The sequence below is a fragment of the Notothenia rossii genome (assembly GCF_949606895.1).
Source record: "Notothenia rossii genome assembly, chromosome: 1".
NCBI classification, from domain to species: Eukaryota; Metazoa; Chordata; class Actinopteri; order Perciformes; family Nototheniidae; genus Notothenia; species Notothenia rossii.
In genome coordinates this window covers 27,570,457-27,585,718 of record NC_136912.1, presented here as the reverse complement: position 1 = coordinate 27,585,718, position 15,262 = coordinate 27,570,457, and the positions used below count along the sequence as shown (strand labels likewise).

At 42.3% G+C, this 15,262-nt stretch overlaps 1 protein-coding gene across 6 annotated transcripts in view; it reads left to right on the top strand.

The window, feature by feature from the left end:
* add3a (adducin 3 (gamma) a) overlaps positions 1-15,262 on the top strand; it is an 87,009-nt gene that overhangs the window by 55,366 nt on the left and 16,381 nt on the right. For all 6 annotated transcript variants that reach the window (XM_079667929.1, XM_079667926.1, XM_079667930.1 and 3 more), the window contains 7 exons: positions 643-781; positions 1,325-1,476; positions 2,070-2,150; positions 10,710-10,859; positions 11,221-11,364; positions 12,285-12,383; positions 13,508-13,681. In XM_079667929.1, the coding sequence (XP_079524055.1) occupies positions 643-781; positions 1,325-1,476; positions 2,070-2,150; positions 10,710-10,859; positions 11,221-11,364; positions 12,285-12,383; positions 13,508-13,681 (939 nt within the window). The remainder of the gene's footprint in view (positions 1-642; positions 782-1,324; positions 1,477-2,069; positions 2,151-10,709; positions 10,860-11,220; positions 11,365-12,284; positions 12,384-13,507; positions 13,682-15,262) is intronic.

Below are 15,262 nucleotides of genomic sequence, written 5' to 3'. Positions count from 1 at the left end.
TTGATATAACGCAGCCAGCTGTGAGTGTATCTGGTCTTACATAGGAGAGTGTAAGCACATACTTTGTTGTGTCTGTAGATTCAACATATGACTGTGGTCTGGATGGGGATTAACCACACACAAAAACACACACACACTGTCCCGGTCAGACAGCCAATCACAATGCAGGCCCCGAGCTAGCCAGACAACCAATCCTGACTCAGCTTGTTGGATAGCCAGCCTATCCTGTTTGAGCTTCATGAAGTACTTTGAGTAAAATTTCAATTGACATCGAGCAGCAAGTCTAATCTGTGATTAACACGTCCGTCCGTGTGTTTATTCCTTCTCCTCCTGTCCCTCTGAATGTTCCCACTTCTTTTTACTCTTCCATCCCTCCGTCACCACTAATCACTTTTGAGCTACATAGTGCCTGATTGAGGGGTCCAATCTTGTAACTCTAAATTCTCAAAGGCTTGATTTTCATGTTTAGGATACAATGAGTAGATATTTTCAAGCATGTTTCCATTTACATGTAGATTATGAAATGAATATTAATCCACAAAGCCAGCATTTAGGTCAGAGAGGTCAGAGAGTTTGGTTTGTGTCGTCTCAGTGTCACATTATTTCCTTTCTAAACTCCTTCTCGCTTGTCTTGTCTCGCAGGCCTTCAAGGAGGAGTTGGAGGGTCTGATCCAGGAGCAGCAGCGGAAAGGGAACAACCCTGCCGGCCTGCTGGCCCTCAGACAGATCGCTGACTTCTTCATGGCCAGCTCTGTGGCCGGCTTCAACGCCTCTCCTCTCAGTAAGTTCTAATTTACTGAGCGCTGTGGCACATAGACCATTTAGCTCACCATGTCACACTTGCCCAGTGTGCCAGGACTTTGCCCTTAAAGCACAACATTAGAATCAAAGAGAGGAGATCCATTTTCAAACATTCGCTTTGCATGCTTTAGGGCATAAATACACCAAGACAACCCAACCCCAGACTCCGGAAAGGCTGCACATACTTCTGAGTTTTGATCTAGGAGTCCATATGTGAAGTCTGCTTTCAATCACAGCGCTGGAATGCACAACGAATGCCGAATTACATGTTAAATGTAATATAAGAATACAGTTCCGCCCTTTTTTAAGATATTCCCATAATGAGTGTGTAGTAAACAAAGTATAAATGTTGCAGCATTAAATACGTCACCTCAGTTTCATGTGGATCCAGGTGTGTCAGAAACATCATTACATAAAAAGACAGATGTCTTTAGGGCTGTAAAGTATGATATGATAAAAGTGTATGTATTTTACTACTCCTAGATCATTTTCTTTAACACATTTTCCTATCCACCTTGTTTAGGTCTGGGGATGGTCATTCCTATCAACGACATGTACGGAGTTGAATCCACCACGATGGTGAAAGGCGAGAAGCTGGCGCGCTGCAAGCTGGCCAGCCTCTACAGACTGGTGGACCTGTTCAGCTGGGCGCACTTCTCTAACTCCTACATCACAGTGAGTAGCTGCACCACCAGTACGACTGAATTAAAAACCGTTGGGGTCAAATCACAGAGAATGAACACTTACCTTCCCTTCATATTATTTACAGAATATCTTGCTTTAATGATATTTCAGGAATATTACTTAATGCTGCTTAGTGCAATTACCCAATTTAGCGATGTATAATACTTTGCATCAGGGCAATGCGTTGGTCAAGGGGGTGAAAGGAAGTCATGTTGTGGGGTGGTTGCCAGCTAAACCTAAAAAAAAACTATTAAGAGAGAGGAAATTGTAATTGCATCCCGTCACTGCATTAAAAAAAGTATGAGTTTGACACCCCTCACAAATGCGCTTGTTTAACCTGCAACTCTCTGAAGAGTGCTGCTCTTTGTGAATTGGACCGTTTTTTGTATGAGGTTTGTTTGTGTTGTAAAGGTTTTTTTAAACGAATGTGCATATTAAGTCATTTAAGCAAGTTTAAAAAACACAGGAGCTCTGAAATGTTGGATAGAATTATTTTTTTCTTCAAATGTACAGTTGTATGACGGCAGATTTCAATCAATTAAATAATTGTGCTCAACATTGTTTTGACTTTTTCTTTGTCTTAGGCGCGAGTCAGTAAAGAGCAAGATCACATCGTCATCATGCCCAGAGGACTGTCCTTCGCTGAGGCGTCTGCATCAAACCTGGTAAGAAACATCCGAAGTCGTGGAACCTTAACTCGCAGAAATTATGATATTTTTCTTCTCATTTTAAAGGGTCCCTATTATGCTCATTTTCAGGTTCATTGTTTTGTGTGCCTTTTTTATTCAAGTGAGTAGCTACTGAATTGAAACACAATGAAGGAAAATACCAACAGTGAAAATACTTTTGAGAAATTGATTTCAAAGCTTAAATTTGACTCAAGCAATCCCTTGGTTACAGTAAAACAAATTTAATATGTAGCAAACGGTGTCAATGTCCTGCTCTGTGTATGTTTTAAAGCATTGCTTTTTAGATAATAAGGTTTTGGCCTTCACTGGATTGGGCTAATGCTTTTCCACTTTGCTTAATCAGACATTTATTTCCATCAATTGACTTCCTTCAATTGTATCAAGAGGTCATAGTAGATGTTGCCTTTTTAGTGTGTTGTTGCCTCCCTTCCTCTCTCTCTGCACCTCACATGTGTTTTTGACATGTGTTCGCCCCCTCTCTCCGTCAGCTGCTTTCCTGTTACAAGTCAGCAAATATTGTCATTCAGGTTTTTTGCCTGTCAAGTTTCGGTTCAAAGAGTGCACACGCTGTCATGACAACAGCGCATGCTATGTCAATAGATTATCAATAATGAGTTTAATAATCAGTTTGCTACCCTGTTTCCTCCTGCCTTACAATCATCCTTCTGATTCAGTATCTGTTTCCGTCTGTTCTGCTCTCGCTCTACTCTCCCTCTGGTTTCCTTCAATGATTTTAATTCTGCTCGTTCCAATTTATCAGGGAAAATATGTTTATTTCTCAGAAAACTCTGATTTGTGGTCTTAATTACATTACATTGATTTTAGCCTACTAACCAGTAAGTTAGTATTTCATTCAGGCTATATAATAAGTCTACAAAACTATATATACTTTCATTAAGTTTGTATCTTCCTGGTCGAATGCACTTATTGTAAGTCTCTTTGGATAAAAGCGTCAGCATTACCAGCAAAAGGGTGATTAATTTGTAATTTAACTTCAATATTTTACTGAAAACTATTGTAAAACACAACTTATGAGGTGTGTAAAACGTTTCAGTTTTCAAACTAGAAATGTGTGTTTTAGAGTATCATTATTGTCTTTTGGGTAAACTCCTTTAACAATGAAGAATAAAACATGAACAGACACTGAAAATTCACATTAATATCAATGTGCCCAGTAGAATGCTTTTCAGTATCCTGGGGGATTTTGTTTGGTATTCAGGAAGAAAACATTTCTGTGTTTCTTATTAAACAAAGCGTATAAGTCTATCTTTATGTTTTGGGACATTACCAAAGCTTTCAGAAAAGTCACTTGATCCTTGAATTATATATTTATTATATTTTCTCTTGCTGTCCTCTCTGCTTTGTTGTACATTTCTCAAACCTTATTTTCAACACCTGTGCAAACACACACACACACACACACACACACACACACACACACACACACACACACACACACACACACACACACACACACACACACACACACACACACACACACACACACACACACACACACACACACACACACACACACACACACACACACACACATAAGTACTTGTGTAACGTGGCTTGACAGCTGATTGTAGGAGCCGTACTTCTGACAGGCCGATTTCACAGTTTGACCTGCAGGAAGTTAAAATGTAGTTACGCATTTTTAAGGTTGTTGAGAAAGATTTGTTTCATCAGTTATTCTTTTTTTTTCACACTATTTTTGCAGTCTTGATTAGTTAGTTTTTATTAAGCACAACAAGTAAGACAATCAACAAATTTACTTTTAAATGCAAAATATTTCCCAAGCTATGCTCAAAAGAAATACCTCTTTGAGTAATGTCTAAAAACAGTGGCCAAATGTAATTGCAAATAATGACAATAACACAATGACAAACAGCTACCTATTGTAAAAATCAGAGAAGCAGCTCAGTTATTGTTACTCAAGGGGATTTACATTTAAGGACAAAAACACACACATTCAGCATAAAGACAACATTTAAGGCAAACAACTAAATAAAAAAAGAGATTATAAAAAACATTGTAATGGCCATGATAAAGTGCAGTAAAGGTTCAGTTCGAGCTTAGTGCGTGTTTTGCCCTTGGAACAAACAAACACTTATTTAACGGGGGGTGACGTGCATCTCTGGCCAGAAATACGCTGAACACATTTCTCAAAGACTGAATGTTCAACTAAGATCAATTGTGTCCTCTGCTTAAGTTCCATGTTATATTTAGCTGATAAAGAAATCTGCTTTAGTGTAGTATGCTCAGACATGAACTCATAAGGCTATGTCATTTACAATAGTGTCCGGAGCACCTCCAGTTTTTCTGTGTCTGTCTGTAGAGTTGACCACAACATGGAAGACGCAGCATCATTATGTTGTCTGGCACTTTCAGATTTCCCTGACTGTGTTTTAATACCAGACTGTGGCTCCTGGGTTTCTCTCTCTTTCAGCATGTTTTTGATCCGGTAGTTACATGGTTCTCTCTAAGTGCATATATAAATAAGATTTATTAGGAGGAAGTCATCCAGAATAAAGGAGTTTGAGAGGTCGTGTTGTGGTCATCTGAGTGGAGGCAGGAGTTCAGTAGTTGGCTTTGGTCAGTTTCCATCTGCCTCCCCCTCTCAATCTCTGTTGGAGCGCTGAGGTGAAGTCGGGGTCATTTGAGTTTGTAGAGAGATCGGTCTTTCTTTGTGTTTTTACAATTCTAGATAACATGTGTCTATTAGTTTAGTTTGCTGTCAGTGCAGTGTTAGAGAATAGTCTAGGTGTTCAAGCTTCAGCTGCCCACACTTCTTCTTCAGGCCCCTATCATGTACTTTCCATCCAGCAGAGTCACATTTCAGATTCTTTCTAACACGTCCTTTGGCATCTTTTTATAATTAGAAGTGCTATGTTTGTCAGAAGGGCCTCTCAGCAGTAGGGCAGATTTTGACTGACGGGTTGAGGGCGCTTCCTTTTGAAGGACGTGACAGGGTGAACTGATACCGCTCTGGACAAGTGATTTAAACCGATCGATGTTCGATCGTCTGACAGCTGGCTAAGCTGCGGGTGTGTGCGCTGACAAAGATGGCTGTAGTTAGGTACGCTCCGCTGCTGCCATTCACTTTTCCTCTGCATGGGGAAAGATCTGTAGACGGTTATCCATTCAAACATCCATACGGCTGTTAAAAAGCAGAGCAGCACTCGGGGTGTCTCTGATTTTCAGCTTGAGTTGATCCAGAAACCACCAACAAGCTGTGAACTGTTTTAATGAATCAATATGATTCTATGTCAGTGCCAATTTAACACTGTGTTCTTGTTCTAATACCAAATCACGTGTTGGATGTCGAGCCAAACCCACTCATAGATTTGTTTGTGTTGTTAGTGTATGCAATAGCTATAAAGATACAAAAGAAAACCATTTGGAAGTCATGTTTTTAATAAATATATAAATGTGTTAGCATTTGGTACTTTTTAATACTTTTAGAAGAACTCAGTACTAAAACTGGTTCAAGTCACAATCATATTCATACACTATCAAAAATATCGGAAAATACAGCTTTCTTTTTTGGTGACTGCTCAAAATACTCTGCACATATTGTTTACCGACTTCCACTCAGAGACTTCCACTTAGAAATCTGATGGACAGTTATCGTTATTATGTGATTTGATTATGCCGTTTTATTATTTGTATGCAATTAATTTCTTATTTTAGTTTTTGCTAATGAGGCTAAATGTCACTTGAACAACACCCTCCTGGTTCATCCTTTCCTTAATTAGTTTCTCCATGAACGGATTATTTCATAAGTAAAGAGCAAAGTGCGGCGGAAGTGCATCTCATGAGTAAAACGTGAAGCTCTGGACACATTCAGCTAAACCAGGTGTATTTAATAGCCTGGATGATGGATGCCCTTTCCTGTTGTGATCACACACTCTTGGACTTCGTAATGTGAAAGAGAAATGTGAGCTTGTAGGTTCTAATTTGTATCACAGAGCAACATGTGGTTGCGGTAAAGTTGATTTATACAGAGTCTGCAGGCAAAGCTGTGTTTTCTGTTTGTTATTAGATTTTACAGCGAGGACTGTCAGTTGCTATTTCTTCAGGTGTTGGACCTCGGCCTCCATCTCCTGTTATCCGTCTTTATTTCCTCTGGTTATCCAACTCTCTTCCCTTCAGGTCTCTCCCTCTATCTTTCCCTCCATCGCTCTTCTCTCCCGCCCTGTGATCTAATCGCTGCTAACTGGCTGGTAATGAAGTTGTCATAGTAAAGGACGTCATGTCCACTACCTGACTATATTATGTTTCCTGGTGACGCTCCAATTCATTTCCTGGAGATGAGCGGACAGAGAGGAGGGAAAGCTGCTAATGTGATTTCTCTCTTCATGCTCATTGATTTTGACTTGTGTTTATGTCTTCTCTGTTAATGAATGTGAGTTATGAGCTCTGTGCTTCAGTGTTAAGGGGGGCATCTGCCAGGATGCTTTAGTGTCTGGGCATATTTGATTATACTGATCTGGGGCATGGTTTGTTTTACAGCACATCTTCCTCCAGGCTTATCATCTTTCCTCTCCTCCATCTCAGGAGAGCCGTCAGTCTGACAGCTGTATCATCAGAGTCTACTCTAGATGATGCTGCTGTCATGTTTTTATACGTTTGTTTAGCTTGTATTTCAGTCTCTTTGCATCAGTAAATGGTCATATATTTAAGAAAAAGTGTATTTTGGTGATAACGCGGGTTATTGTTCAATCCATTGAGAATTGCATACAGACCATATTCGGAAAGTGTGCCTTTAAACCAGACGTCAGAACTTACATAAGGTTGTGAAGTCACGTCTGAACATAAATAGGTAGAAAGTGACTCTACATTGTCATTACAGTCATTCTCTGGCTGCAAGAATGATGATGATTGATGACAAAGACATGGAAACACTGACCAATCAGAGCAGACTAGGCTTTCTCAAAAGGGTCAATTAAAGAGCCAGGCGCTAAAACTCAGGGTTTCTGGCTGAGGGAAAATAAAGGTATTTTTAGATGGCCATTATTAGAAAAATAAAGAGGTTTTTTAAATATTAAAGCATGTAAAATGTTATAACACATAACCTGAAAATTAGCCAGATGTGTTTCCTGTAAGCCCCTGTCACACTGTCCCAAAATTGACACCCGATGGACACACGAATATGGAATTCTGAATTTCGCACCAAGAGGGCCCCGAACCACACACGAAGGCAACATTTACATTACATTTAAGAAATACAACTGCAACGAAAGTAACAAACGATTATGTTAAAGTACTAAAATACTGTACTGATATGTTCAGACTTTGTTCTTTACTTTATCCGTCTTTATATGTAGAAGATTTTTTTCTCCGTTTTCTCCATAATGTTATTTCCATAGCAACAACAACTTCCTGTCAACTCGCCTTCAAAATAATATATTATATCCTTTTCAGTTTCACAGAACACAAATTGGGTTATTTACATAATATGTTAACATGATTTTGTTGTGCAATAAAACAACCCGATGGACACACGATAAAGGAAATGTTCAAATTCAGCTCTGATCGTAACAACATCGGGACATTCGTGAGGGCATCTTAAGCCATCGTATGACCGCCGTGGCAAAATCTTTGGCATGCCAAAAAATTGCCGAAGGACATTACATTACATTACATTGCATTTAGCTGACGCTTTTATCCAAAGCGACTTACAATAAGTGCATTCGACCAGGAGGATACAACCTTTAAGAAAACAGAATCATATAAGTACATCAGGTTTCATAGAGCCAAACATTTCAAGTGCTACTCAACTGGCATTTAGAAAGCCAGCCCTTTATTAGTATATAAGTGCTTTGTTAGTAATTTTATCGCTCGAAGTGGAGTCTAAAGAGATGAGTTTTCAGTTTGCGTCGGAAGATGTGTAAGCTATCTGCTGTCCTGATTTCAATGGGGAGCTCATTCCACCATTTTGGAGCCAGGATAGCAAACCCACGTGTTTTTGCTGACGGGAACTTGGGTCCCCCTCGCAGTGCGGGTGCAGCGAGCTGTTTGGCTGATGCAGAGCGGAGTGCACGTGCTGGGGTGTACGGTTTAACCATGTCCTGGATGTAGGAAGGGCCAGATCCATTCGCAGCATGGTACGCAAGTACCAGTGTCTTGAAGTGGATTCTAGCAGTTACTGGAAGCCAGTGAAGGGAGCGGAGGAGCGGTGTGGTGTGGGAGAATTTGGGAAGGTTGAAGACCAGACGAGCCGCTGCATTCTGGATGAGCTGCAGAGGTCGGATGGCACATGCAGGTAGACCAGCCAGGAGGGAGTTGCAGTAGTCTAGGCGTGAGATGACGAGAGCCTGGACCAGAATCTGCGCTGATGTCTGGGTCAGCTGGGGACGTATCCTCCTGATGTTGTAAAGCGTGTATCTGCAGCAGCGGGTTGTAGCAGCGATGTTTGCAGTGAAGGACAGTTTGTTATCTAGGACCACACCCAGATTCCTTGCAGTCTGAGTCGGGGAAACAACAGAGGTGCCGATGTTGATTGTTAGGTCAAGAGTGGGACAATCTTTTCCCGGAAGGAAGAGCAGTTCAGTCTTGTCAAGGTTGAGCTTGAGGTGATGAGCAGACATCCACCGAGAGATGTCTGCTAGGCAAGCAGAGATGCGTGCGACGACCTGGGTCTCAGAGCGGGGAAAGGACAGAATTAGTTGGGTGTCGTCAGCGTAGCAGTGGTATGAAAAACCATGCGGGCTAATGACAGACCCGAGCGAGTTTGTGTACAGGGAGAAGAGGAGGGGACCAAGAACCGAGCCCTGAGGGACCCCTGTAGTTAATTGACAAGGGTCGGACTCGGACCCTCTCCAAGTAACCCTGTAGGTGCGGTCGTTGAGGTATGAGGTGAGGAGGGAAAGTGCAGTGCCTGAAACTCCAAGTTCTTGGACAGTGCGAAGGAGGATCCGATGGTTCACCGTGTCGAATGCAGCAGACAGGTCCAGAAGGATGATGACAGAGGAGAGGGAGGCTGCTTTAGCAGTGTGCAGTTTGTCAGAGACAGCAAGGAGAGCAGTTTCTGTTGAGTGACCTGCCTTGAAACCAGACCGGTGCGGATCCAGAAGGTTGTTCTGATGGAGATAAGAGGAGAGTTGTTTAAAGACAGCGCGTTCAAGTGTTTTAGACAGGAACGGGAGGAGAGAGACGGGTCTGTAGTTAATAACATCAGACGGGTTGAGAGTGGGTTTCTTTAGGAGAGGGTTTACTCTTGCCTCCTTGAGACTGTTTGGAAAGTGACCAGAAGTTAGAGAAGTGTTGATGAAATGGGTGAGAAATGGTAGAATATCAGGAGCGATAGTCTGAAGGAGGTTTGAGGGGATAGGGTCCAGAGAACAGGTGGTAGGACGGGCAGAGGTAACGAGGGTAAGAACCTCACTTGGAGAGAGAGGGGAGAAGGAGGTCAGTGTGTGGGTGAAGGGAGGGTCTGGTGACCCAGCGGTGAGTAAAGGTGAGTCAGAAAAAGAAGAGCGAATATCATCAACCTTTTTTTCAAAATGGTTAACAAAGTCGCTTGACAGAAGGGAGGAGGGGGGAGGTGCTTTGGGGGGGTCCAAGAGGGTGGAGAAGATAGAAAATAGTTTTTTGGGATTGGAATAGGAAGATTGGATCTTATCTTGAAAGAAAGTGCTTTTTGCCTGAGAGATGGAAGCAGAGAAAGAGGAGAGGAGAGCCTGATAGGTTAGGAGGTCGTCATGGTGTTTGGATTTCCACCATTTCCGCTCTGCTGCCCGAAGGATGGTTCTATTAGCACGCAGTGCATCATTTAGCCAGGGAGCAGGAGGGGACTGACGAGCCGGCCGCGATGTGAGAGGACAGAGAAAGTCCAGAGAGGATGAGAGAGTCGAGAGGAGAGTTTTTGCAGCAGCGTTTGGAGGCAGGAGTTGGAACGAGTCAGAGGAAGGGAGGGCTGAGAGCACCGATGAGGTAAAGGTAGAGGGGGAGAGGGAACGGAGGTTACGGCGGACAGGAGCAGAGTTAGAAGAGATGAGGTTGTTATGTTTGGAAAGGGGTAGAGAGAATGAAATGAAGAAGTGATCGGAGGTGTGGAGCGGGTTTACAGAGAGGTTAGAAGTAGAGCAGACCTTGCGAAGGTTCATTTTCGTGTTGAATTTGTGTGTCAATGTTGCCCTTCGTAAGGCCATCGTGAGGGCATCTTGTTATCATCGGTGCCATCGGGCATTCGCCCCGATCAGAGTGAGGGCGAATGCCCGATGGCACCGATGATAACAAGATGCCCTCACGATTTGGCAAGATGCCCTCACGAGTGTCTTACGAAGTTGCTGCTCACGAAGTTGCTGCCAGAGCCTGAGAAACTCCACCGGCGGTCATACGATGGCTTAAGATGCCCTCACGAATGGCCCAATGTTGTTAGGATCAGAGCCGAATTTGAGTGTCAATTTCGGCACAGTGTGACAGGGGCTTTAAGAAACTGAAATACAGTTGGAGTGAAACAGCTTTACATCCAGCAGCTCCACCATGAGGCCCTCACTGACTTTGTCTCCTCTCCTCCTTCCCCAGGTGAAGGTGAACATCCTCGGGGATGTGATCGAACAAGGCACCACCAACCTGAGGATCGACCCCTCAGGGTTCAGCCCCCACGCTGCCATCTACTCCATGCGCCCAGACATCCGCTGCGTCATACATGTGCACACTCCTGCCACGGCTGCTGTGAGTTCAAGTTCCACTGTGAAGTTTTCAAACTGTTAGATAATGGTTGTCAACGCAGCCGATTAACCTGCTGAACACCTGAAGCACTTGTTGACAGGGAATGTGAAAAACTATTGGATTTTGAGTTGTCTCAGGGAGGTTTAGAAACTGGAATGGTGTAATTGTAACCTTGAATGCAAAGTAATAATGATTGGTAAACAGACATTGATATGGGAAGTGTTTTTGATATGCAACAAAAAGGCTAATTACAGATCAGTTCAGTGTATTCCTCACAGACACATCTAACAGACTCAGATGAATAAAACAGCTGTGATACACCTGTCAATGCGTCTGCTTTCTTCTCACTTTCCTCCTGCTTAAGGTGTCCTCTATGAAGTGTGGCATCCTGCCGATTTCCCAGGAGTCTTTGCTCCTGGGTGATATCGCCTACTATAACTACCAGGGCAGCTTGGACGAACAGGAGGAGCGCAGAGAGCTGCAGAAGGCCCTGGGGCCAACAGCGAAGGTAATGAAACCAAGAAAACCAAGCACTGGGGAAGGTTTTCCAGCTGGGTTAATCTTTCTAAAATGAAAAGCCTGCTTGTAAAATATAGCTTAATTTACTTCTTGCCTGCAGTTAGATGAGAATTGGTCTAGCTTTGTATTGACTGCACAAAGACATGTAGAGGATGGTATTGACCTTCCCATCTAACACCCAACACAATTACAAACTATCCCTTTAACTATGTGCCCTCATTAATCCAAAATCCTCACACAGACAGCAGATGTAGACATGAAAATAAGAAAACATTTCAGGAAGTAACAGTTTGTACGCCTTTGATGTGTAGACATGATATCTTGAGGTATTTTTAATTAACAGGCTCAGGAGAGGAGTGTTTTTGTTTCTTGTCATTGCAGTTAAGAATGATTATCAGGGTGGGGTTGATTTGGAGGATGAAACAGCAGCAGGACTATCAAACCAGTCCTGATGTCAGTTACCTTATGTGCCTGCTTCTAACTGTCCCTACATGTGCTTCCCTGTGAGAGCATCTTGCTATTGGCTTTGTTTTATAATGATCGGAGTGCAACAGAATTTAATTTGGCAAAGAAAATAGGGAATTTCCAAGTTCTGTTGACATCATCTGGTCCAACCCTCAAAACAGATTATCTTTAATGGACATTTCTGGCATCCCTAATGTGTGTGTGTGTGTGTGTGTGTGTGTGTGTGTGTGTGTGTGTGTGTGTGTGTGTGTGTGTGTGTGTGTGTGTGTGTGTGTGTGTGTGTGTGTGTGTGTGTGTGTGTGTGTGTGTGTGTGTGTGTGTGTGTGTGTGTGTGTGTGTGTGTGTGTGTGTGTGTGTGTGTGTGTGTGTGTGTGTGTGTGTGTGTGTGTGTGTGTGTGTGTGTGTGTGTGTGTGTGTGTGTGTGTGTGTGTGTGTGTGTTTCAGGTTTTGGTGCTGAGGAATCACGGTGTGGTTGCTCTTGGTGAAACCGTTGAAGAGGCCTTTCACTACATCTACAATACCCAATATGCCTGCGAAATCCAGGTAGGGACAAACACATTCAACTGCTGCTGTTTTTGGAATCTAGGACATTCCAGCATCAGTGCTAAATATAATCTCCCCAAAGCCATTTTCACATTTCAACACTTTCACTATTTACTATTAAAAAAGCACTCCATAGTTCATAATCTCTTGCCTCGTGGGTAATGTTGTCAAAACAGTCTCAAAGCGATGAAGGGAGTAAGTAGCTGAAATGTTGTTTTTGATATCGGTCCAGCGCAGCACGTAGAAAATGTTGTTCTTCCTTTAATGTATTGAGCCAGTCGGAAAGAATACAGAGGATTCCAGGAAGCCTGCACCAGGCAGGAGAAAATAATGATTATCATATAAGATAAATGTTATTGAGTGCTGTTCAATTTCTCTCGAGGGGGTACTTTTGTCAATAGTGTGTGTGGATAGTTTTGCTGAAATGCTAGCTTAAGGTAACAGATAAATAGTTAAAATGTCAGCTTAAAATAACACATGATTGTTGAAACATGGCAGTAAGAATCCAAACGTAATCCATCCAACATAAACACAGACAGTTTAACTGTATATATATCCACTTGTATATCATTTATTGTTGAATAATATCCCGTTTGAAATCTACTCAAAGGAACATAATGTGTCGCATACCTACAGTTTGTATCAGGATATGTTTAGCTATCAGACATGTTGTCACTTGCTCTGAGGAATGTCATCATGTATCAAAGGTATTGTTACAGTTTGTGTGTTCGCTGTTGGACTCTTGCGTGTCTTTGTGTTCACTTGTACAGAGGATTTTAGAGATGTTGTTTTGTTCCTCGCTGTAACAGGCATGCCAAATCTCCTGATTGACTCTCCCCGCTCAAGCATAAGAAAACATTAATCCATCCTGCCAAGCCCAGCTTAATTTCTATAAATAAATCCCCCCACCATGTTTGTTGTATGCCATGTACTGTATATCCGTTGGTGCTACTGTAGCTTTAGATTGAGGGGTTTCCCAATTTGGTGCAATGCTGCATATTCTCCCTTTCAACCGATGATGATATGACCCAGATGTAATGCTATGAAAGGTGTCTTTGTCTTTTTTTGTATTTTATTAGCCGCAGTGGATGCTCACAGACATTGTCCCCTCTTTGTGATTGTAGGTAAAGGCCATCTCGTGTGCTGGCGGCGTAGACAACCTGATAGTGCTGGACCAACAGAAGTACAAATCATCGACGCACGACGTGACCACAGCAGATATCAACATGTGTGGCCAGTACAAGTGGAAGTGTGGCGAGCTGGAGTTTGAGTCTCTGATGAGGATGCTGGATAACCTGGTGAGTCCACAGAAATCAAACTGAGACTATCCCACATTCAACACAAACACACTGATAGGAAAATAACACTTATTTGATTATCAAATGACTCGGGGTCATTAAGCAACTTGATTGGATTAACCATTTCCACATGTGTTGTGTGTTTTATGAAGTGAGAATACTCAGAGGATTTATTTTCCTTTTTTGACAACATGATTTGGCCTTTTGAGACATTTTAATACAAAACAAGTCCTTTTAAACTGATTTTGTATCAATTTTATTAAACGTAATGTCTGTTTGGCTTTGTCATTCATTACAAATAGAAAATAGCAACACAACCTATTAGCATTGCTTCAATGTATTACATTATTTTGTGCATATCCTCTGCAGGTTAACTCCTTTGGGGGTTGTTTTAATAATCACTCTTGTATTTGTTGAAATCAATTAAAGAGGGACTAGGTAGATACAATGTGCAGTGGTGGACACTGGGAGAACAGAGTTGGAAAAGAGCGCCCCCTACAGAAAGTAAAGTGTATTATCAGAAAATACGTGGGAAATAGTTAGGGTTAATGCTATGTGTGGGTACAAATGTCATTAAGTAAGCACAATATAGAACCAGCTTGAGGAGGGAGAGATTTAATTTAAAGGACTCAATTATACACACTAATGTTGCATCACCACAAAGAGATGCTCTGTCGGGCATTGGTGAATGTCTTCACTCTCTCTCCGTCTGAGTTCCTCTTATCGTCTGTCTTACGGCCCTTCCACACAGCAGCTTTGAAAAATCTTGAAAATCTTGGAGGTGGGCGTGTCTGAAAGCTTGGGGATTTTTTGCGAGCAACGCAACCAACAACCAATCACATGAATCTCCCGCCCCCGACGTACAAAGCAATAGCAATGTTAAAACTAAGTAAACTGGATATAAAATCCCCACACAGGTGAAAACCTACCAGTTTCACCCACTGTCTCTGCCACCTCCCTCCATGCCTGGTTCCTCCGGTTTGTATCCCGGTAAATAGTCTGGTCGTAAAGAACCGGGTGATTTGCTACCGTAATTTCTCGTTTGGAATATGAGAAAATTAACTGCGGTCTGGCTCTCCCAGCTTACACGCGGTTTGATTGGCTAGCGCTTGTACTGTCAGATTTGCATAAACGGGATTTGATTGGCTGACGCTTCCATCTCAGTTTCAAAAGTTGAACATTGCTCAACTTTTGAATCCTGAAAATCCTGGAAATCCTGGAAATCTTCGCTTTGCTTCCCCACAATGCAGTTCGGCGAAAAGCGAGGCAAAGTGACGTCACCCCATTCAAAGTGAACAGGCAGAGAAGCGTTGGAAGCGTTGGAAGATTTTTTTAAAGCTGCTGTGTGGACGGGCCATAAGTCTCGTCACTACTTGTGTCACCTTCTTACACATCCGACACTCTTCATCTCACTTATTTCTTTGTTTTTCTGCTCTTTCCTCTTTTGAGTCACTGCCTCTCAGCACTTTGAGACTCTAACCAGCTCATCCCAGCGTCATTGCTATCTTTCCTGACACCTCATTATCGCAGAATTTGTATCTGATAAGCCCCTGTTTTCAGTACAAGACCCAGAAAAGTTAC